General features: G+C 38.3%; 1 protein-coding gene across 1 annotated transcript in view; it reads right to left on the reverse strand.

Annotated features, from left to right (window-relative positions):
- Window positions 1–1,232: 1,232 nt before the first annotated feature.
- Window positions 1,233–22,807, reverse strand: part of ANKRD31 (ankyrin repeat domain 31) — a 62,654-nt gene continuing 41,079 nt past the window's right edge. Inside the window, exons 18-22 of the mRNA XM_009327308.1 lie at window positions 18,978–20,040; window positions 16,615–16,755; window positions 15,947–16,043; window positions 12,517–12,576; window positions 1,233–1,384 (exon numbers count right to left, since the gene is read on the reverse strand). Of these exons, the coding sequence (XP_009325583.1) occupies window positions 1,233–1,384; window positions 12,517–12,576; window positions 15,947–16,043; window positions 16,615–16,755; window positions 18,978–20,040 (1,513 nt within the window). The remainder of the gene's footprint in view (window positions 1,385–12,516; window positions 12,577–15,946; window positions 16,044–16,614; window positions 16,756–18,977; window positions 20,041–22,807) is intronic.

Below are 22,807 nucleotides of genomic sequence, written 5' to 3' on the forward strand. Positions count from 1 at the left end.
TGCAGCAGCTGTGAGACCACTCCATTTTCTTTCTGTGTGGAAAGTGACCTTTACTAAATACCTGTCACTCAGCAGCCTTTAACTTTTTTGACTTCCAGGCAGTTTGCATTTCTTTATCCTTACAGCCCATCAGGCTATGACTGCTCATGCATCCCAGGGCACCGTATTAGCTCTCTGCACATCAGACCCCTCTCTCCTCCCTAAACCACCTTCCGTTTAAGACACTAATCAAATCTCTGCAGAACAGCTCTTCGCACTCCAAATAGCTAGCTGAGGTTGTTATGTATTGACAGGAGATATTTCTCATCCCATTCACTGGAGTTAGGAGTAGCAGGTGTTATTATTTCATCTCTTCTTATAATCCAGAGAACGAAAGCGCAAGAATGCCATTTGAATGCAGATAACTCTCATGACAGTCAAATGTGTTATAAATATGCTACTGAGGGAGATTCACACATTGTAAAATTAAAACAAATATAAATCCTCCAGAAATGGGGGTGAATATCTAAGATGTTGTTAGATTGAAAAATTCGTGTTCCACAAACAGGCTAACTGCATTTCTTGCCATATGCCAGCACATTTTCTGCCTACCAGAAAGACTTGGCTGCAACATGAATGGAATTTCCCTGAGCATTTCCAATGGCGAAAATTCCTCTTTTAACCTCTCCCAGCACCTGCCCCCTTCTCAAATGTTTGTATGTATCCATGCCACATAAAGCAAAGCTGCTGGTGATTTTCAAAGCTGCCCATCTTGTTTTTTAGCCTAACCTAACAGCTTATGTTATTACACAAACATGTGCAGCCACTTCTGATAGCACGTGCTCAGGCAGAGCAGTTCCAGGTTTAGGTATAGGAAGTGACTATCAGTGTTGATACCACATCCTATGTGGTTCTGTGCAGCCCCACCGAGCATGGGCAGCCACTGAAATAAGTGGAATTTCATACAAAGTTATCAACCTGGAATATAATTCACAACGAGCTCTAGTGTATAACAGTCCTCGTCTACTTCCCCATTTCTTAATCTTACAGCACAAAATTCAATATTGACAGTTATCCTCACTGGCCACAAAGTACTCTCCAGTTCCTCATTTACCCAAACAATCTTGCAGTCCATTCCAAGTGCTGGGCAAATGGTTTATCAAAATGACAGTAACAAAGCACTTAGTTCTAAAAGCTCAAACGTTTACTTTTAAGTAACGATGAAGAAAAAAATGTTAGCGCTCAAGAAGTCTTTAGAATCCAAAACCTTCACATCCTTTGTAGAAACTCCAGTGCTTTTCCATTACAGGGCATGGTAGAAACTCCTCTTTACATACCATTACTATCTCACTGAATTGAAGAAAATGTGTCAGACTTCCGTCTGAGTTGAACTGGACAGAAGAGCCTGTTGAAAATGAATGCAAATGATTACAGAGTGTATATTAGAGTAATGGAAAGCAACCACTGGCACTATTATCTAGAGAGGTGTTAACAGCTCATTAGAACCATGTAAGGTTTAGAGATCCCTAGGAATCTGTAATGTGTCTTAGGAATCTTGTAGCATAAGACCCTGGCCATCTTACCGGTATCTCTCATTAGCACCCAGACTTCAGTAAGACAAGGGCAATACTACACTTTGTGGGGCTCAGGGTGAGAAATCAACCATCCCGGCCACTACCAATTATATAACAGGAAAATGCAGTTGTTCTTCAGCATTGTTTGAATTTCACATATTGTGTCCACGAAGGGGTAAGTTTAGTGTACTTCCCCCAAATCAAGTAATCCCTCTCACAGGGAATGCCCTTCCTTCCTACAGTCCCGAAAGGACTATGTAAAAAGGAAGGCATATACCTGTATACAAGAAATTGCAGGACTGAACAATGGATATTTGCAATATCTAAATATCTACTGGACTGAAGCAACTATTGCAATGCATAAACTTAAGGCACTTGTGTCAGTGCAGGAGAAGCTGAACTTCCAAGTTACAACAAAGTAACACTGTAGAGATCCAGCAGTAAGAAACGTTACAAGACATTTTCTCCATAACAGCACAGACTGAAAAAGGCACTTGGAACTGTAGTTTTCAGAGTGTCGTGGTTTAACCTTGGTTGGCAACTAAGCACCATGCAGCCGCTCGCTCACTCCCCCCCTCCCGATAGGATGGGGGAGAGAATTGGAAAAGCACGTGAGAAAACTTGTGGGTTGAGATAAAAACAGTTTAATAATTGAAATAAAATGATAATGATAATAATATGATAATAGTAATAATACCCAAAGCAAGTGATGCACAGTACAATTGCTCACCACCCGCCGACCGATGCCCAGCCAGTCCCCAAGCAGCGGCCCCCCCCGGCCAGCTTCCCCCAGTTTATGTACTGAGCATGACATCACATGGTATGGAATGTCCCTTTGGCCAGTTTGGCTGTGCCCCCTCCCAGCTCCCTGTGCATATGCAGCCTTCTTAGTCGGTAGAGCATGAAAAACTAGAAAGTCCTTGGCCAGTGTAAGCACTACCTAGCAACAACTAAAACATTGGTGCCTTATCAATTTTGTTCCCATCCTAAATCCAAAACACAGCACTGTACCAGCTACTAGGAAAGAAATTAACTCTATCCCTGCTGAAACCAGGACACAGAGTTATTTGGTTTTGTTCATCTTCCATCCACACTTTCTCCCTTTGGTACCCTTGCAAAAAATGCCAGAGCTGCTGAGCGGCCACAACCAGCCCAACACAGGAACTGCCAGCGAGGGCAGAACTGTCACATGTAGCAGATGTTAGCAAGAGGAGGAGGGCTGTCATGAAAGTAGGGATGGCCTCTGTTTTAAAAAACAAAACAGAAGAAAAACAAAAAACAGTGTTCAGTCACCATTCAAGTGTCTTGAGAAGCAAAACCGAATAGGTATTTCAGGATTATTAGATCACTCAAGATAAATCCTTGTCAAAATGCAGAGAAAAACATGTTTGAAGTGACACCAGTTGGTCATTTAGCTTGCACTTATTTCTGGGCTACCATGTGCCATCCCAGGAGCTTGTCTTTCTCTGCTACCACAGTTTTCCCATTGTGTCACCTACATCAATTCCAAAATGCAAAATATATTCACTGAACTGACATCATCGGTAGGTCCCAATGCTAAAACAATTAGTGTATCTTGTAGGCATTAGACCCTTCAACTCCATGTCTTGGTGAGGATTTCCCTGCCGTTTCCCAATTTCCAGGAGCTCACCACCCAAAGCAGTGAAGTGGCAAATTGCTATTAGAAGCGAGAGGCCTGTGTTCAGAAATGCAAATACAGAGACTTGTCCATGAGGATGTATGTTGTTCCACACCCATGACATCCACAGCAAAACTTCTGACTCCGGTGAGAACAGCATACTGAAGATGCACTGAATGCAAATTCGGTATCTTACACCCTCAGTGCATCCATCTTCAGTATGCTTGTGCCATAACACAGTACATACATAATGGAACAAAAAGCATGATCTGAGGGTATATTTAAGTATCTTGGACTGTAACAAAGATGGGCAGGCTGAATACAAGTCCCAACCGAGAAGTTATATCACAACACATCCCACAGAGTCTTCATCGCTTATGAAGCAGTGGTCAGTCACACCAGAAGTCAACTCACACACTCAACTAGAAGTGATGTTTCAAAGGGCTTAAACAGGAATGCTTGGATGGGAAGTCACAAAATAGTCTCAAGGACACCTTCAGGTAAAAATGATCTTAAAAGTAAGTCTGGGAATTTCTTTATAAAATAAACTGACAGAAACTGAGCTGAAACATTGTCATTAATACTGAGTCTATAGTGACACGACAGCTATGAGTTCAACCTGTTTTTATTTGTTGAAAAAAGCTTTTTCATCCTGAAATGTCCACATTTTGTATATAAGTATAGGAAAAATTCTTGGCAAAGTCTGAAGTTCATTTAACATCCCGTTTTGAGAGATCATAATTGGAGAAGAGACATTCCTTTCTTACTTTGGAAATGCTCCTCTCAGCACTCTCACTGCAATATTCTAACTTATTCACTAAAAATTCTCAACTCAAATTTGAAAGTGTAATAAAGATATGACCAAATAAATCTACTGAAATAACTTTTTTCAGCATTTGTCTTTGTTGATTCCTTTGGGTCAAATTAATGTTTTGGATTAAGATTTTGTAGATTAAATATCAGCACTCTACCATCAACACAACTTTAACTGAGTGAATAATTAAAATCTCTACTTTTTCTCATCTATACTTTCCAGTAATTTTAGATAACAGTCAACAGTTAGCAAAAGCACAGTAATTTATACATCCTAAAGCTGTCCTCCTCAGTTCTGACATCAGTGTTTGATATCAAAGTTTCTACAGCCATAGACAATCATTTTTTTCGCCAGCAGGGATGGATCAGTATTTGAACATTTAGTCCCTGTGTTTCTTCCTCCATATTCTGACACAGCCGATTAATGTCCTCCCCATTTCCATTTTTTGTTCTCAATTCTTTTTCCCTTTTCTCTCTCCCTTTGCTTACTGTTATTTTTAATCTTTTAATACCCACTTTGATGTTTCCTTTCTCCCTTTTGCTGTCTGTTAACTCTCATCCCCTTACAAAAGACCAGCAGCTTACAGGCTGCAAGCAGTAGAGAAAGGCTCCCATACTCCTATCCAAAACTCATTCTTAGTGCCTTGGGTACAGAAGAAAGCTTAGCAAGGTAAGACACACACAGGCAGGGTCTTTCTCTGCTTTCCCACCCTTGCTGTCCTGTTAGGTGCTCTCAGTTTTCTGCCATCTTCATGAACTACACAGTAAAGTATCAACCATTAATGATATCAGAATGAACTTTTCCACTCATAAATCTGGGGAAAACACTTGTCATCTCTTGGTACTTTTTCCATCCTGCTTGCCAATAGCTTTTCTGTCTTTTGTTGGCATCTATTCTAGCCTTATAGTATTGAAACCATTCTAAATGCGTTTCAACTTCTGTTTCCATTTTGTTACAGCTTTACAAAAACTTGTCTCTGTGGCAGCTAAGAACCTGAAAATTTTATTTAAGGAGAATTCCCACTAGCGGTGCAACTATATAAATGTCAGACCAGAACCTCCAGTTGCATAAAGGTTAGTCACTGAAGATTGCCACTTCTGTGCAGAGTCACCATTCTCTGATCTTTAAAGTAGCCCCTGAAAGATCAGGTTTTAAAAATGGCTATCCCACCAGCATCCCCCTTATTTTTTCCAAGCAAGAAAGTGCTGGAACTATCCAGAGATATGGTTAAGCATTTTATAACTATTTTACTTGTGTAAATTATTTGTAAAAGGAATTTAAATGCTCTTGCAGTTTAAGCAACATATTTGAGTCAATTTACAGGTATCAGTAAATCCAATTTCAATACGTCTGTAAAACAGGTAAAGATTACTATCAGATCTGAGGCAAAGCCGAACTGATTTACAATATCTGTGGCAAAGTCACAGGAGATGTTATTCTTCTGACTCAAATGGATCTGGTTCAGTGCAGCTAGTCATTTGTAGAACGGGCTACGAATGTGTAAGCAAAGAGAAGATCTAAGAACAACACACTTAAAGGTGACAGCATTTGATGTAGAATGCCACAAGGGAGTATCTAGAACAAAAAAATCGGTCTTAAGAGCTTTCAAGTTTCTTGGGCCTTATCCACGCTCCTCTCAAGAACTTAGAAACAGAGAAGACCAGTCACAATGCAGGAGTCCCAGAAGGCATTGTCCATTCAGACCAAGTAAGGTCTTAGACATGACAGCCAGCACCTCCCATAAACAACATTTTTGGATCCTCTGACTCTTTAAAAGGCTGCTACTGGATTGAGGCACATGAATTCTGCCCACGCTAGTGGCAATTTCAAAAATAACTTTTCTTGCAGCTAATCAAGACCTGGTATCTTGGAAAAAGAGATGTCTGTAGATAGATTGTCATTGTAAGACTAGATCTTTCTCCGACAAAATACGTCACATCCCTGTTAATTCTGCCCCCCGCCTCCCTGCCTCTGTCCCCCGCCAAATGCCTTTGCTTTTCTCCAGGTCTCTCCACGGTTCTTGATTCACTTCATGTGATACAGATCTTAATTAATTTTTTCTACTGTGAACGCTGGGGTCCAAGGTCTCTGCCTTTACAAACCAGTCAGTAAGGAGTGATCTTTTTCTAACAATCAGACATACCACGCCAGTCAAGCACCTGAAGTTAAGGTGCCCACCCCCTAAAAGATACAGGTCAGCAGGGATTCTGGCTAATTGCTTTGTGATCCTCTGTGTCCACCCCCATCCCTATTTTGAAAGTACTTTTCCCCCAAGAATTCATTTATCAAGTGATCCTAAATTACGCATGCATTATTTTTGCACTGGTAGTTACGACCCTTTGGAAAAAATCGAAGGGTATTCATTACATCTTACGAAATAAATAAATCATTTCAGTTTGGAAGCTACCTGGTGGACTATAATGACCTGATACTTCATAGCACAGCTATAACAGTGCTAGAAGGACTTTGAGCACCTTCTAATAGTCCCTTAGCCTACAGTTCTTTCCTTCACATATCAGCCATGACTCACCATCTGTAGGTTCAGTTCATCATTTGCCTATAACTAGAATTTGTATAGCAATAACGTGGAACTTAATTCATACTTTCACAAATAATTATTCTATTCTGTTGCTTCTAGATAAAATGCTAGATTTGAGAAAGTACCATTTCTTCCTCCACTCAATAAAGAATAGTATTCCTCAGAAGTTCAGTCTTTCTTTTTGTCCCCCCAGTGAGATTGGCAAAAGCAATGTCATAAAGCAGAAAAAAAGATTAGGTATCTAGAATCATTCTTCTTTGAAAGTATTTCATAACAATGGCCTTTCTTGTTACATTCTGTATCTGCATGGAAAAAGGACTTGCACGCATGATTAAAGATCAAGAATTCATGTCTTTTCTTCTAAAGCATCAGTTTCAGGGTTTATGCTGAAATCTCTTTAATTATTTCATGTTTCATGTGGCAGGAAGTATTGTTCCCACAACACGGACCTGAAGATGTTATACTTTTTCGAGAGATAGAGTTAGTAGTAAATCTTTCTAAATGTTTGAAAAATGTACAATATTAATAATACTTTATAGCTTTCTTGCAAGCGTTGCCTAGATAAGTGATATAAATACAATATATTATTCCCCATTAAACTTTTGCCTACATCATAATATTATACTGTAACTGTTTTTTCTCTTCTCCTAGATACATGGGGTATATGCCTGTTAGCCAAGAACAAATATTTTATATGATATGATACATTCTGAAATATTATTCTTCAGGGTCCTTGGATTGGTGTATTAGGATATTATAAGTTTTTTATTTAGCAATGTGGGGAACTCAAAACCTCCAATCTATTACAGAAATCCATCAATGTTACAATAACCTATCAAGGAAACAAGAGAACAATTTAGATCTCAGTGGCTCTTACCTTCTTTAGTAATAGCTGTAACATGATTTTTCCCCTCAAAAGGTGAGAGAGGTATGATTGACATACATGTAAATACCAATCGGGAAATGTATACAGCCTCCCATAAAGGAATCTATATTCAAGATTGAATTTATGAAGAAATAAAACATCATAAAAGAAGTACTTTTAAAATAAAACATAATGGATGATTCCATTTTTCTCACACATACATTTTTAGACAGCTGTCCAGATGGCCCTTCAGTTTCTGGATTAAGTCAATCACTCTATTTAAATACCAAATTACTGAGTTCAACAACAACAAATGCATTCACTAGTATCCTTTATTAAAAGGCACTAAGATTGCTTTAAAATGATTCATCGGGCACCGTTTCTTGGTATGACGAGCAGGGTGCAGGTTCCCATCATACGTTTCTTTCTCATTATTTTGAGTTATTAATGATTCACTTGTATATTCATTTGGAAGGAAAATACACGGTTCTCTAAAATTATTTCTAACCATTTTAAAAAACCTCAATTTAATGTGCCAATATAGTGGATAAGAAGCAGTTCCAGGGCCAACCTTGGATAATTAAAAACAGAACGCTTTAAAATTCTTGAATGTGCACACTGAGATGCACATTGGAAGAAACAGAAGAGAAAGTATAAATCAAGTTTCAGCTCAGGTCAGAACAGCTATTTGATAGAAAACCCAGTAGCTCATGTTTTTCATGCAATGGCAAAATCTACAGGAGCTGTGACTCATTTGGTGGGTTTTATGTACAGCCTCAGAACAACTTCTAGAGCCTTCTCCTAGGCTATTAATCACGTGGTGATTTAAAGACTGAATCGTTTTGTTTAGAAGCTTTGTCCCAACTTTGTTAAAAGTCACTCCTGAAAAAAAATAATATAGAAGCGTGATACAGTATGAATGAAAGTAAAATCATCAGGTAGTCTCCTAAATGCTTTCATTTGACATTGCCACAGTGTGATGTCAAAAAAGTCTGTCTTCTCTCTGTTTCAAGCAACGCAGTAGCTGAAGCCACTGCCTCTTGAAGCTTGCTGTTTATCACACTGCCTTTCATTTATTGCTTTCATAAGTAAGATAAGAAAAGATAGATGTGTTCTAGGAAGATTATCTACAACAGTTCTGTTTGTCTTAGTCTTCCCTCAGTCTCCATGGGACCACCAAAGCAGATGAAAACGTTATCTATGTAGATATGTACTTTCAAAAGTACTTTTAAAAGTACTTTTGAAAGTACATAGTACTTTCAAAACTTTTTAGACATGCATCTCATGAATTAAGAAGATGGGTCAGTTATCAAAGGATTTCTTTTACAACTTGTTTCACGAAGTAAAAAGGCCAGAAAGCCAGTGTTTAAAGCTCTTGACTAGGAGTCAGTTTACTTACTTTTAGCCAGGCTTCTTAAGGAAATGAAGTTTCTGTACGCAACAAAACCAGGCAATGGTCACAAGTTTTAACAAGCAAGATTCCAACCAGATATATGAGGAAAAAAATTCACCATGAGCATGGTTAAGCACACGAATATGTTGTACAGAGATGTTGTGGAGTGTCCATCCTTGAAGATATTCAGAATTTGACTGGACAAGGCACTGAGCAACCTTACCTAACTTGGAAGTTAGTCCTACTTGAACAGGAGGTTGGACCAGAGACCTCCAGAGGCCCCATCTAACCTACATTAGTCTATGGTTCTCTGCAATCACACTGTCACGTAGTTAGTTCTGAAGTGATTTGCCAGTTTTAGAAAAACCTGACTGACAGATAAGAAATACAGACATTAAATTCTTAGAATTGGCTTCCATGGCATGTAGTCCTTGAGAGCTGTTTCTTTTTTTTTTTTTTTTTCCTTTTTGGCCTCCTAAAAAGTGAATTTTGTTTTGCTCTTGCTGGCCACATAGCTCAACTTTGAGTCAGTCACATGACATTCTACCTTCTACCTTGCTGATAATCAAATAAGAACAGGTAGAGGATTTTGGAAAAGAATAGTGTGCAGATGGAGGAAGCCTATACTTCAGTTATGGTATGTAAAGTTACTGGAAAGTACAACTTTGTAAATTCTGCTGACAGAACTATGTGCTCCTTTGTAAATTATGTAATTACCTAAAGCAAATGCCTGGAACTTTAACGTAGTGGAAAATACTTTTAAATATTTTGTCTGCAAGCCATAAAGAAGAGAAAACAGTATAATAGCTGCACCTTGAGATAACTCTGAGATGGAAAAAGATTATGGATAGAAGTATTTGTCTACAATCTCACTTTGCTTCCAAAGTACAAAATACAAAGCATGTATAGTTCATCTCCCTGTCTTTTACAGTCACATAAATGGAGACACTGTGTAGCTGATGAATATTCTGCTACAGGTAACAAGGAAAACATATATATTAGATGCTAGGGTTTTGTTTTTGTGGGGTTTTTGGTTTTTGGGTTTTTTCTGTGGTTTGTTTGTTGGGGTTTTTTTAAGCACTTCCAAGTACTTCTCCTCTTCCATATTATTATTGCCATTATTGATGGTCATGATGAGCCACTAGTTCAGTAACACCCAACCCAAAAAATTCAGATGTAAAGAATCAAGCTCCTTTAAGGCATGCCATTTTGTTAAAAAAACATACAATTAAACTTGGGGTTCTCAGTTTACATCTTGACTTTTGAATCACTAAACAACATTCATCATCTTTTCTAGCTTTCCTCCAAAAACATAAAGATAAGAATAGTAGAGTTTTCCAGTAGTTTCTGACATAGTTGTCTGAGCCTAAGCAGAATCTGGGGCTCTGAACTGGAGCACTATGCAGCACAAAGTACATTGCAAGCTTTCAAGAACAGGTAACATTTCTTTGCATTATAATTACATGGAGCTTTAAACATATTGCACGAAAAATGTACTACAGTGGGCTAGATTTGTTGTTTGGACTAATACCAAAGTAATATCTTCAACCAGTTCAAAGATGCATACGAGATCCCTCTTCTGAGGATTTTACAATTAAAAGTCTAATGGAAGATTCTTGCAAATAGGCACACGCGATGTTTACTAGTAGCCCAATTTTACTCCTATCTAGGAGGTATTGAAATTCTTAGTATCTTGGTTTCATTCTACTGGAGCAATTCATTTGGATTTAAATATCCTCCTGCCAAGTCAGCAGTTTCAGCACCACAACTTTGTACTGGTGGACAAGACAAGAAGGTAAGATTGACTAGCAAGAAAACAGAAATTACTCTTCTATCATTTTCCAGGACTAGCGAAGTCCAGAAAGTAAACTAGTTAAAAGCCAATTTATGCAGCTGAGCTTTACATTCAGAATTCATTTAGCGTGAAGTAAGGCAGCAATGGCATTGTGTATCTGACTGGTTCTTTTGAAACAAATGTGGAGAGCAAACTAATACAGCAAATCCATCTATGGGCTATGGGGCTTCTCATGGCTCTTCCAAAGCTTCCTTTAAGAGACTCAATGAAATACTCACCCTGAGACAGTTTTTAAAGGGATTTCCTTCTTAAGTAGGAGTTTGATTCTCATAGTTTGCTTTCAAAAATGTTTTTGGTCAGACTATGAAACCTGAAAAGCTTCTCCTCGAAACTGGATGCAAAAGGTTTGGGTTCTATAAGCTAGACATGTGGAAACTGGGCTGGTGGTTAAATTTTTTAAAGGTTATACTGCATGTTAAGCAGTTTCTTCCTTCAATTAACAGGGTAATCGTAGTAGATATAAACAGAAATGTATATATGGAACAACATATTTCTGTAAATTTCCAACTTACTGATTTTTATTGTATTATGAATGTTTAATTTTGCGTAATCCCCACATGTCTGTTAGCGGTTACCTTTGGCTACAAAATGACTCTACACTCTTGCTCTAACAGTTTCCAGACAGGATTGAGTGCTCAGGTAATAGGGTGGCAAGGACCATACATGCTACAACACCATTATCTTGGCAAGCAGAACTATAACTAGTAACTGTATTTGAGAAAACATGAACGTGGCTATTCATCTGTTCAGCAGAGAAACAGAACTCCTACAAACCATAACCTGTGTAACTTTTCAAATCAAATCAAAGGGCAGTTCAACCTGGGTTTTTTGATACATAAATGTGACCACAATCTGCTACACAATCTATTTTTTGTAACTTTAAAGACCACCTCCCTCCAAATATTCTGCCCTGGCATTTAAGATACTAAGTCTATTTGCTTCTATTAAAAAAAAAAAGAAAAGAAGTGGGATAACAAAGCATTTTCTGCAGAGGATTCTCAGCTCTAGGGTTTATTTAATCCTTTGCACTGTAGCTGCAGGGCCTATGTATAGACTTGCAGAAGCATAAAGAATTGCTTTATAGTGTGGATATACTTTCAGTTTACAACGGCTGACACTGATTAGGCACTTCACCTCTGATTTGCTTCTTACTGTCTCCCACAGCAGACCTGACTCAGCACTGTTAACCACTTCAGTGCAAAGTGTTACCTGACACTGGGCACAGTGGGGGCTAGAGCTGACCGCTCTGACTTTGCACTGTGGGTCAATCAGGGTCATCCCTCTGCGGTGTAATCGAAGGTGGTAGAGGCAAAAATACTAGGTCAAAGTGCAGCAAGCACTGTTCAAATTGTACAAATATTATGGATAGGGTTTAATGTGCAATTAACATAAAAATGTAATACTGAAAACACAAAGTTACAAGCTCAGTCAAGTCCATAAAGATCAGAGCATCTTCAGGAACATTTACACTTTTCTCTTTAAATTACATTACATGAGATTATTTAGTAATGCTTTCTTATCATATTTCTCCATCTAAATCCAGAAAACATTTGTCTATGCTATTATTTTGTGGAAACATTTAACTGAGTACTTCAAATGATATGGAGTTATTTTGTTAACTACATCAAAATAACAAAATGATCCTAATTTGGACACAGGAGAGTCAAACATACTGGGCTCTGAAAAACTTCCTTATTGGGTCATTTAGATCAATCCAACCCATCAGCAGCGTCATCATTTTTCCCCAGCACTCTTTCACTCGCACACACACAAAAAACTACTTTCTTTTTCCTTTTGTATCTGTTGTATAGCCCTTGCACCCACCATTAGGTTTTTTAGGCAGTTAAAAAAATCTTACTCTTAAATTCCCTGGTAACAGCTGCTTCTCTTTCAGCACATAGCAATGTTTTCACAACTTCTGTTTGTGGCAAGGATGGGGTTATTGGCTGCATATTGCTCAGGTCAAAGCTCCCAAGAGGCTGAGCAATGGAGACAGTACCAGAACTCCGATGGTGCTGGTTGCGGTTGCTGGGGTCCCTCATGATAAAATTCTTTCCTGAGAGCATAGAAAGATCAAGATAACTTTGTTCTAAGAACAAACAGTATCCTTTAACACTGGTGGTTTAATGCACAGAGCAGTTACGCTTTTATTTTTTCTTAAAGGTAAATGCTGAAATTTTCACTTAGCCGTACACCACCTAACACATGTAATGGCAGACTTTCCTCTGCTCCTTCATCAGCCCAGCCATAGCTGCTCTAAGATGACTGAGGCATTCTCTTTTTTAAAAATATATCTTCCTTGGCAAAATTACATTAGATGCCACACAAATTTAACTTGAAAAGTAGCCTACTAAATATATGTGTTTCACTGCTTGTCTCAAGGAAAACAGAAACATACAATATCACATATGATCACAGCAAAACTATTCTCATTTGCTTTCATGCAACCTTATTGAGCTCAGCTGCTTATTTTATGCTAGATAGCTGAAGTAACACTAACATAAACCTTCTGAAACAGCTCCCATGATTCAGCCACTAAGAAACCATCTGGATTCTCTTGAAAACACTCTTTAGTCCACACAACTTTGGGGTCTTTCATAACTAAAGGTGAGCAAGTGTAGTTCTAATCCTTACAGGTGGCTAATGGTTATTAAAGGCAGTAAGGGATTGCCAGAGCACAAGAATTGCACTAGTCATGACATTTTCCGAAGACCATCTTCCCGAAATAACAATCTGCAAAATGAATGTACATATCACGTTTACTGTAACAACTGGATATGCTTTTATTTTAAGCCACTTTGCTGGAATTTCAATGTGAAATATCTAACACCAACATCTGCTCAGCAACTGACATCAGCTCTTCAGCTGACATCTGCTTCTGAATCCTTGTTATTCTTGGTCATTTTTAGTAAACATTATGTCATCATTACATGTATCAGAAAGCACAGAGGAATAAATTCCAAGCCATATAATCACTGTTTCTTCTGCTTTCCTACATACAGATAGTCTAAAAGTACTGTTTATTTTCTTAATTTTTAGTTCTCAGTCAGACTTGAACACAGTAATTCCTGCTTTCTGCTAGCATGATGCAGAAGAGACTAAAGGCTCAGACTCAAAGAAGGGACATAAAGTGAAATTTAGTTAGGATTTAGATGACTAATTCCAAAATTACAATCTTTAAAGCTTCTGTTAAATACCTGCATTGGTCTGGGACTGCTTTACTTCGTGAGCTCTTCAAGTTTTTTACATTAACATTCCTCAGGTACCTAAAATTCTGCTGCTATACAAACCTGGAAGCACCTTAATCTCAACCAAGCTGAAAAGGTAGGACATTTCTTACGCTGGCAGCCACAGAACAGCATAATACCCCCCTGTATTGCCTAGGGACCTTGGTTTGGTAAAGGTTCTTAGGACATGCTTCCTAAATTGGGCTTTATACGAAGTTCAGTGGTAGCTGCTTCTTTCTGTTAAAAGATGGCTAGATACAGCCACTGCCTGCATCGTTTTCTTCCCACTTCCCCATCCTCTTCATACAGTAGCTCAATGAACACTGAGCTAAGATATGGGAAGCTGGAAGGAGTATGGGGGAGGGGTATTTAAAATAATAGCATTCTCCTCCAAAAACACTCAAATTATCAGGCCCCAGCCTTCTTTTTTAATGATGCTCAGGGATGCATAGAAAAAAATTCAAGTCATTAATATAGACAGAAAAAAAGAAGATTGATTCTTTACAAAAGCAGGATAAACTTCTATATAAAACACACACAGGCTGTAAGTATATTAGAAAGATAAAAGAGTGCCTGGGAATGTCCCCGGGCAAGCGGCACAGAATAGCTCACATCCACACCAGCAAACTTACCTGTGCTTTCACAGGCTTGCTGCAGGCAAAGTGCCTGTTGGGAACAGCCCTTGGAACAAGCTAACTCCTGAACCGGGCCTGGAAACCATTCCAGAGCTGCCCAATGCCCACAACTGTTCTCACAATACAACAGTGCAGGTTAATCCTCTTCTGGAACGATTTAAGGCACTGTTTAATCTCCTACTAAATATTTGGCCATGTAATATCTGAAATGGAACTGAAACTGAGAACACTTTGGCTTTCCCTCCCTCAATTTCTCACCTAGGGCTAATGGTTAGGCATTACCATGATCTTAAATTACACTTGACAAAAAAACTTCTTGAAATACCCTTTCCCAGATTACCCTGGGCTATTTGTGAAAAACAGGGGAAAAAAAACACTTACTGATCTTTAGGCTGATTTCTGTTTGTCGAGAGTATTTTTTGACTAAATGGATTTCTCTGTGTTAGAAGTTACAGTGTTTATCATAAGTTTTCCATAAGAGGAATAATTTACAAGAACTAGGCAAGTATTCAAAAGCCTATTAAAAAGTTAGGAGACTAAATCCATTTTTAAGTCACTTACACCTGGTATAAACTTAAGTTACTGAAGCAGGGCAATGTAAATGCATTATCTGGATGCTCTTAGCCTAAAGCAAATACCGGTAGAACATGGTAGTCTGAATATCAAATTAGTTATTTTAAATTATTATCTTTTAATTTACTTTTAGTATGTTAAGAATAGAGCAAGCCTGGTATCCCAGTTCACATGAGGTGCAGTGTCTCATCAAATTAACAGAACCAATCACAAAAGCCCAAAAGCTTTTCGGACTCCCAAGTGCAACTGCCTGTCAAAGGGACTTGGGCTTCCCTGGGAACACACTACTTATCAAAATTAGGCTGAAATACTTAAGGCTGCCAGGCAGTTCTGAAAAAATTGTTCAATGTCATTCTGGCACATCAATGCACTCTATTTCTTGTGACTGTTTATTTTTAGAGAATAAAATATCCCCCTAGTTATTACTGTTGCTTGGGCATAATGCGATTTCCACCAACACAGATTATTTAATGTGATTTTAAGATGTACATGTGATTAAAACTTACGTTAGTGTATCTGAGTTGCCAACAGAATAAAAAAGAATTAAATTAGCTTATTAAAAACTTCACTTTATATATTAAATATTTTTAATGTAAAATGTTACATAATATTTTTTACATAGCAACCAAGTCATTAGTAATTATTCTCTTCACACAACCAATTTATGGAAGAAAAGAAACGAACTTCTTTAGAGATCATGTGTAAGTTCTGGCACTATTTTTCAAGCCCAAGATCTGTGATAAGCATGTAGCCCAGAAAAAAATCAGAAAGCAATAGAGGAATTTTGGAATTTAAGCTCTTTAGAAATCACTTTCCGCTGCTTTCAGTCATGGTGATTTTAAGTGGTACATACCCAAAGGCTCTCCTTCTTGTGATGGTAATTCCAGGTCACTAGAAACTGACACTTCTTCAACAACAAATTTTGACAACTGTGTCCCAAGATATGTAACCTGTACAAACAAATCTAAATGGATAACTGGTCATTTTAACTAGTGTTTTTTCTGGTAAGTGTAAAAATTTCATTTTTCTTACAAAACTGAGTTTATGCACTTAACAGTCTAATCTGTGTCTGTCAAGATCAAGCAGAAATTCTGCTAATTTGAATTCTAAATGAAAAAAAGCATAATACAACCCATCTGCAAAGCCCCCTAAACTCTGCCAGTATTTTTGCAACATTTGTCCTTGACACCCTGACATTTCAATAAGCTTGCTCTTTTTTATTCTAACTACCTTTCAGCTTTTTCTCTCAGTCTCTTAATCATCTTTAAAACTCTTCTTTCAAAGTACTGATAGCTTACAGAGTGGGCATTCCACATTCTCTCAACATTTGTGACTAGTTCATCACTGTACAGCTATAGCTATGTAGCTCTTTCTTTGCTGCTTATTCATTAAGAGTAAGAACACTTTTTAAAATTTAGGCTTGTACCCTCTTTTGCTTTAAGAACAGTAGGGAGATCCAGATTCATGAAATTTGTTATTGCTATTTATTACTGCTATTTTGGGGAGTAAAATGAGGCCTACCTTATTCCACACATACTTCCACGTCACAGAAATATCACTTCCTAGTAGGTCTTTAACCCACTGAACTGGATTCTGAAGTATTTGTCTCTTACTGGTTCTGATCTTGCCATTGTTTAAGAGTGTGGCTTTATGACTAAATTCCTAAAAAAGATAAATTAAGATATTTTTCAACTCATAAATTAACAAATCTGAATTAATCCTTAACACATGAAAAAGTGTTGGAAGAACAATATAGCTGAAAAGTTGCAACTAATTCTGTTTTTCTCTGAAAAAAGTTAAAGAATTTAATGCCACTATCATAAACTGTGGTATGTAAAAGAAGAGGATTTATTCCACCAGAATAAGATGTTTTGGCCACACAGACACCACTGTCAGAGGACAAATCTCCCTATGTGTGTTTATGAGAACTGTATTTGCATCTTGGTTCCTCTTAGATATTACAAAGCTGTGAATAAATTAATTTGCAACAGTGAACTAGAAACTCACAAGAGGCAAGTCTGTGCACCAAGAAGCTGTTACTCAAACACAATCTGTCTTACATGTGTGGAACAAATGCATGTCACAGTGAAGTTCCAGCAATGATTCAAAGGTGAAACATATTGGCGTAAAAACTTCACTTATGTCAAGGGACACCACTTTCATGTTTTAGGAGGAACATGGCAGCCTTATCTTATGCAAAATTAAGTATAAAGGAATTTATTGTTACTGCCTCTTTGATAATGCTAATACAGCCCAGTTCTGCAAACATATATGCACCTTCAGAAGCACGGCTTATAGTTGTTTACAGTTCAGTAAATTATGGTTTTGTTATTCTGATCTCAGTTAGGCTAACACAGCTAAATAATGCAAAAATTAGCTGTTGGTAAACTATGTTAGAACTTAGTAGGGTAGCTTAGTGTGCATGAGGTTAAACAATCAGAATAAGAGAATGATCCACCATCCACCAGCAAATATTGAACCTCCTCCTACCATATACACTGGCTTGGGGTGTCTATAAGAATCTAAATTAACCCAAATATTTTGATGAACACTCAATCCAGTTCACAGTTTCATAGCTTAGGTCTACTGCATTCTGCCTGCCCAAACCTAACCTTAAGTAAGGACTATGTACTAGCTGTATGTTGTTATCAAGTACGTCTCTGTAATGATAAAGAAGGAAACTTTACTGATCATCTCCTCTTTGCAATGCAATAGACACTGGCTTCTAAACCTCAATCTCTATAGCACTGTCTTCCAAGACATAAATGAGTGTCGTTTTCATTCTAGTAAAAATCACTGACTTCTCTACACTGTAAACATCAAAATTTCAATACAGGGTTATAATTCCTCAAGATCCACATGCATCAAACCGGTATCACAGATAACAGTCTTGAGAAATGACAGTAAGCATACTGAATTCTTCATCCTTCCATTTAGTCACCTTGAGGTTCATAGGAATATTACAAGTCCTTTAAAGAAAAGAAGCATGCCTATATACCTATGACATGGCCCAACATAGAAGCTTGTGACTTACTCATGCTGCCTTATGTTACAAAACACAAGACCACATGAAATGGTCACTCTCAGCAGAAAAGCATTCCCAAGCATCATAGGTGCAGAAAAAGGAGTCTTTTCTACATTAGCTACACCTGGTGAGTTGGCTGAAAAGAACCTTTCATGTTTTAATCAACATGTTGCCCTGGAAATTAACTAGCTCACAGCTGGGAATTCAGTCAATAATTCCATTATTTGCCCAATACCAAGCCAGTCCCCTGGCAGCTGCCTTGCAAATCTGCTCTGTATTTGGAGGCACAGGGACATGCTTTTGTATTAAAAAAAGAGGTTTATTTTTCTTTTTTTTTTCGCAAATATGGTTCATACCAGACTGTAAACTATAGAACCAGCTGGCATGTAAGCAAGTAATTTTGCATATATTCATGTCTATCACAGCACTATGAAATCCTTGATGTCACATTTCTTTATTTGAGGGGCTTGATAGTTGCTTCCAAGAATCACATTAAGTCATAAAAACCTTAACGTTCCCATTCCTTCCAATATGAAAATCAGGTATTACACAATTTAGACCAACCAACGATTCCACTCTGGTTCTAGCAATAGGAAATGTTAACAAACTGATAATGGAAAGTTAAACACAAATTTTACATATGTATTATTCTGGGTGTTAAAATTATGGGCTGACAGAAGTCATCATCCATAGCATTTTCCTTTAAAACTCATAAAAGATTATCTGTAACCAACGAATAAAAATTATCAATACTAAGTGCTAAAGATGTAGACTAAACCATGAGAACTGCTGTTTCCCCATTTCAGTGGGTTTTTTTCATTATATGCTAATATTAACATTATTATATCTCAACAATTACCTGCAGTTTGAATTCTAAAACATTTTCTCCTGGCTTAATCCTTCCCAATTCAAGTAGATCTATCAGTTGAAGCTTTTTCCTATTTTTTCTTCCATACCTCACTTGTTTTTGTTCACATTCCTGATTACTACAGCTCTGGGAAGATTTCTCACTGAGGTTTACTGGATAATCTGTATTTGAGGTAAGATTTGTAAGCGCCGAGCTGGCATTAAATGAGTTTTCACTACTCCGAAAGATCATTTGCTGCAGAGTATTAGGGAAGTTCTTTGTAGATGTTGACAAAATTACTTGCTGCTGCTGCTGCTGCTGCTGGAAAGCTTCTTTCTTATTTACATATCTGTGGAGATTCTCATCTCTAAGAACCTGCCGGCAGTCACTGCCTGGCTGACAGACATTGTTATTGACAACAGTGCTTCGGGGTTCTACAATATTTAATGCACTGGTCACTGAAGTGGGATTTAAAGACTTGTTTCCTTGTTCTGCAATTGCTACACAATGAATGTCTTTTTGCTGTGAGCACTTTGTTTTAGCAGTGGAAACAGTAAGTTCTGAAGGCAATGTCACCACTTCTACAGCATTTGTCAGCTTTGACATGTTGTCGAAAGGATATTCTCTTACCCCGTTTTCGGATGCCAAAGCATGATCAGAAGCCTCTTTGCTACTAATTGCTTCTTTATTTTCTCCTGTCTCAGCCAAGCAGATGTGTGGATGTTGGCTGCATTCCTGAGCTGAAAATCTATTTTCTAAAGAGAGATGTGCTTCTACTCTGTTTCCATTAGGCATGCTGGCACCAAGCCCCATACTAAATGTAACTACATCAGGACACATGACTTCACCAGCAGTTAAACTTTGTCCTTTATCATTTCCACAGGAGATAACTAAGTTTGAGATTTGCTTATCTGAACATGATGCACTGAACACTTGCTTTGTTCTTCTGTAATTTTGTATTTTCTGGACTAATTCTTCCTGGGTTTGGGCAATAGTCAACAGGCTCTTTTGCCTAGAAGCAAGGTTAACTAATTGTTTCCTCAGTGCTCCTTTTTTAAAAGATTCCACTGAAGCCCTATAGAAAATTAAAAAAAGGAGTAATAAGGACACCAGAGTTACTGTAAACACAAAATAAAAACAGTTTAATAGATGTAACCCACTAAGAACAGGAATATGTTTCAAAGAACTCTGCCAACACCTAAAATTTGAACAATCTTTTTGTCATGTATAAAGTTTATAGTTCAAATCCCAGGCTTATGCACAACAAACTGCAGAATCCCATCTAGAAGTAGAATGCAAAGCATCAAAACTTCAGTAATAGCCTCGTCCTTCTATACCACCCTTAATTCATAGAATCAAAACTGGGTCTGTATTATCACTGGCTGCTCTTTTATCACCACAAATCACAATAATTCATTGAATTCAATGCCTTTGCAGCTCTAATTTGGAGCCTTTTAAAATGAGCTCAGGATGAGCTACTGAAGGATGATACTATCAGGAATTTTTTATGGTATACACAACAAAACATTTTGTGAAGCCACAAATGTAGTAATACTACATGACCATTAAGAAAAGAGGACAGAGCAGTTTAGGATGTTGTATGTCAGTTTGGGAATGTCTCTCCCTTCATCAGACCCTGCTCCCTAGAGCTGACCTGGTCTCCCTGTGAGACTTCTTCCCTGGAGGACTTTACATCCTCCCTGCTGGAAGGGAATTCCTTATTTTTTCCACTTCCTTTAGCACAAGAGCCACCAGCCCAGAATAATACTCTTTTCTCCTAATTCCCCTTCATGGGACAAGTGATTGCACTACCACTCTGGTACCATGCTGGGAAGACAGGGGAATACCACAAGGTGTGGGAAAAGGAATAGCACCACGGTTTGCTTTTAACTCCACCCAAAGCAGAGATGCCATGCAGGTAACACCATCCCAGTCTCAGAAGAGAGAGACTGTTGAGGGGATCAGGACAGAGGTACGGCAACACTAGTTGGTGCAGAACAAGGACAGCCAAACCACACCGTGACAGTATTGGTGTCTGTACTGTGATATTGCTTGCTATCACATGTGTTTAGAATCCATGATACGATCAACATATCAGCATATAGTTGATCACTGATATGAGTAAGCCTTGACAACTATGGACCCCTACACAGGCCAGTGAGGCTCCACACACTTTTCTAGCAGTGTTTCTTCAGGGAAGTTCTGCTGTTTTATTGCTATATAGGTACAGAAGAAGCTGCAACTGAAGAGGCAAAGATAGCGTGACAAAAATGTCAAAGACAAAGTAATTTACAGTCACTAACAAATATGATGCTTTTTTTTGCTCATTTTTCTTAGGTGAGGGTGAGAGATACATCTTAATATCTTCAAAGGAACAGATAGAAATGGGAAAGTGTTAGCAGTATCTCTCCCTGGGCCAACTAACTGAACAACAGTAAGATGGAAAATGCGATGGTGCCTCCTGATCTTCTGTACATTTATGTATCATGTGACAAAAGCTTATATGCTAATTAGTTAAAAATAAAATGTTCACCTTACAAATAATAAAAAGGAAATTTAATGTAATTTGGCATGTAGCTCATTACTGTTAATGGATAGCTGTTGCATTAGCTGCAGGGTGTCTGCAATACCCAGAAATATTTATCATTTTTCTCTGGAACACAGTTTCACTCTCAGTATTAGAAGGCATATTCTTAATTCAGTCACTAGTTTATTCATAAGGATAATTTGGAACCCTAACTTCTCTTCACATAAAACCCTCTCTTTTTTTTAATTACCTGTGTAATCTATGTATCTTACATTTTATAGCTGGCAAAATGGTCTGTGACAGAAATGTTTCAGTCTCTTTGCTCAACCAGCCTATATGTTTTGCCATGGAACTACCTGAAAGCTGTACACTGTTGGTTTTACATGACGAAACGAATACTGCTCACAGAAACAATATGTAGACATCCTGATCAGATGGTGTAGAAGCATCCATTGAACATGATGCTACATTGTTAGCTGAGCACTCACCACATGACCAGCATTCAGGTAGTGCCTCTTAGAAGGAAGTAAAAAGAGGCCTTGTGAGAGCTAGCAGCAAGAAGCTGACAATTCACATAGCCCATGCTCACACTGAGGTGAGCACTCCCAGCTCACATCTGAGGTGTCCTCACAAAAAAGGAATGTCTGCAAGCATGCTTCAAGCTATTGCTCTAAAATGGCTTTTGTGGGCTGTTGGTTGAACACTCCCAATCTAGGGGTGCTAAAGAAACAAAACCAGAGGCAGGGACACTAAAAGTAGCGTCTGAGTTGCTACAGATTTCCTCCATGATGCTGCAGAAGTAATCTAATTGCTCAGTACTTCCATTTCCTAACTTCTGCTTAGGTATTTTTTCACACTTTCTGTAAGTTCACTACACAAGTCTATGGTGCCAGATGGGATCCACCCAAGGGTACTGAGGGAGCTGGCAGAAGTGCTCACCAAGCCACTTTCCATCATTTATCAGCAGTCCTGGCTAACTGGCAAGGTCCCAGTTGACTGGAAGTTAGCAAATGTGACACCCATCTACAAGAAGGGCCAGAAGGAGGATCCGGGGAACAGGCCTGTCAGTCTGACCTTGGTGCCGGGGAAGGTTATGGAATAGATGGCACTCATCTTGAGTGCCATCACATGGCACATACAGGACAACCAGGTGATCAGGCCCAGTCAGCATGGGTTTATGAAAGGCAGGTCCTGCTTGACTAACCTGATCTTCTATGAGAAGGTGACATGCTTAGTGGATGAGGGAAAGGCTATGGATGTTGTCTACCTAGGCTTTAGTAAAGCCTTTGACACCATTTCCCACAGCATTCTCCTG

This window comes from Pygoscelis adeliae, unplaced genomic scaffold, assembly GCF_000699105.1.
Source record: "Pygoscelis adeliae isolate BGI_AS28 unplaced genomic scaffold, ASM69910v1 Scaffold26, whole genome shotgun sequence".
In the NCBI taxonomy this organism is placed as follows: Eukaryota; Metazoa; Chordata; class Aves; order Sphenisciformes; family Spheniscidae; genus Pygoscelis; species Pygoscelis adeliae.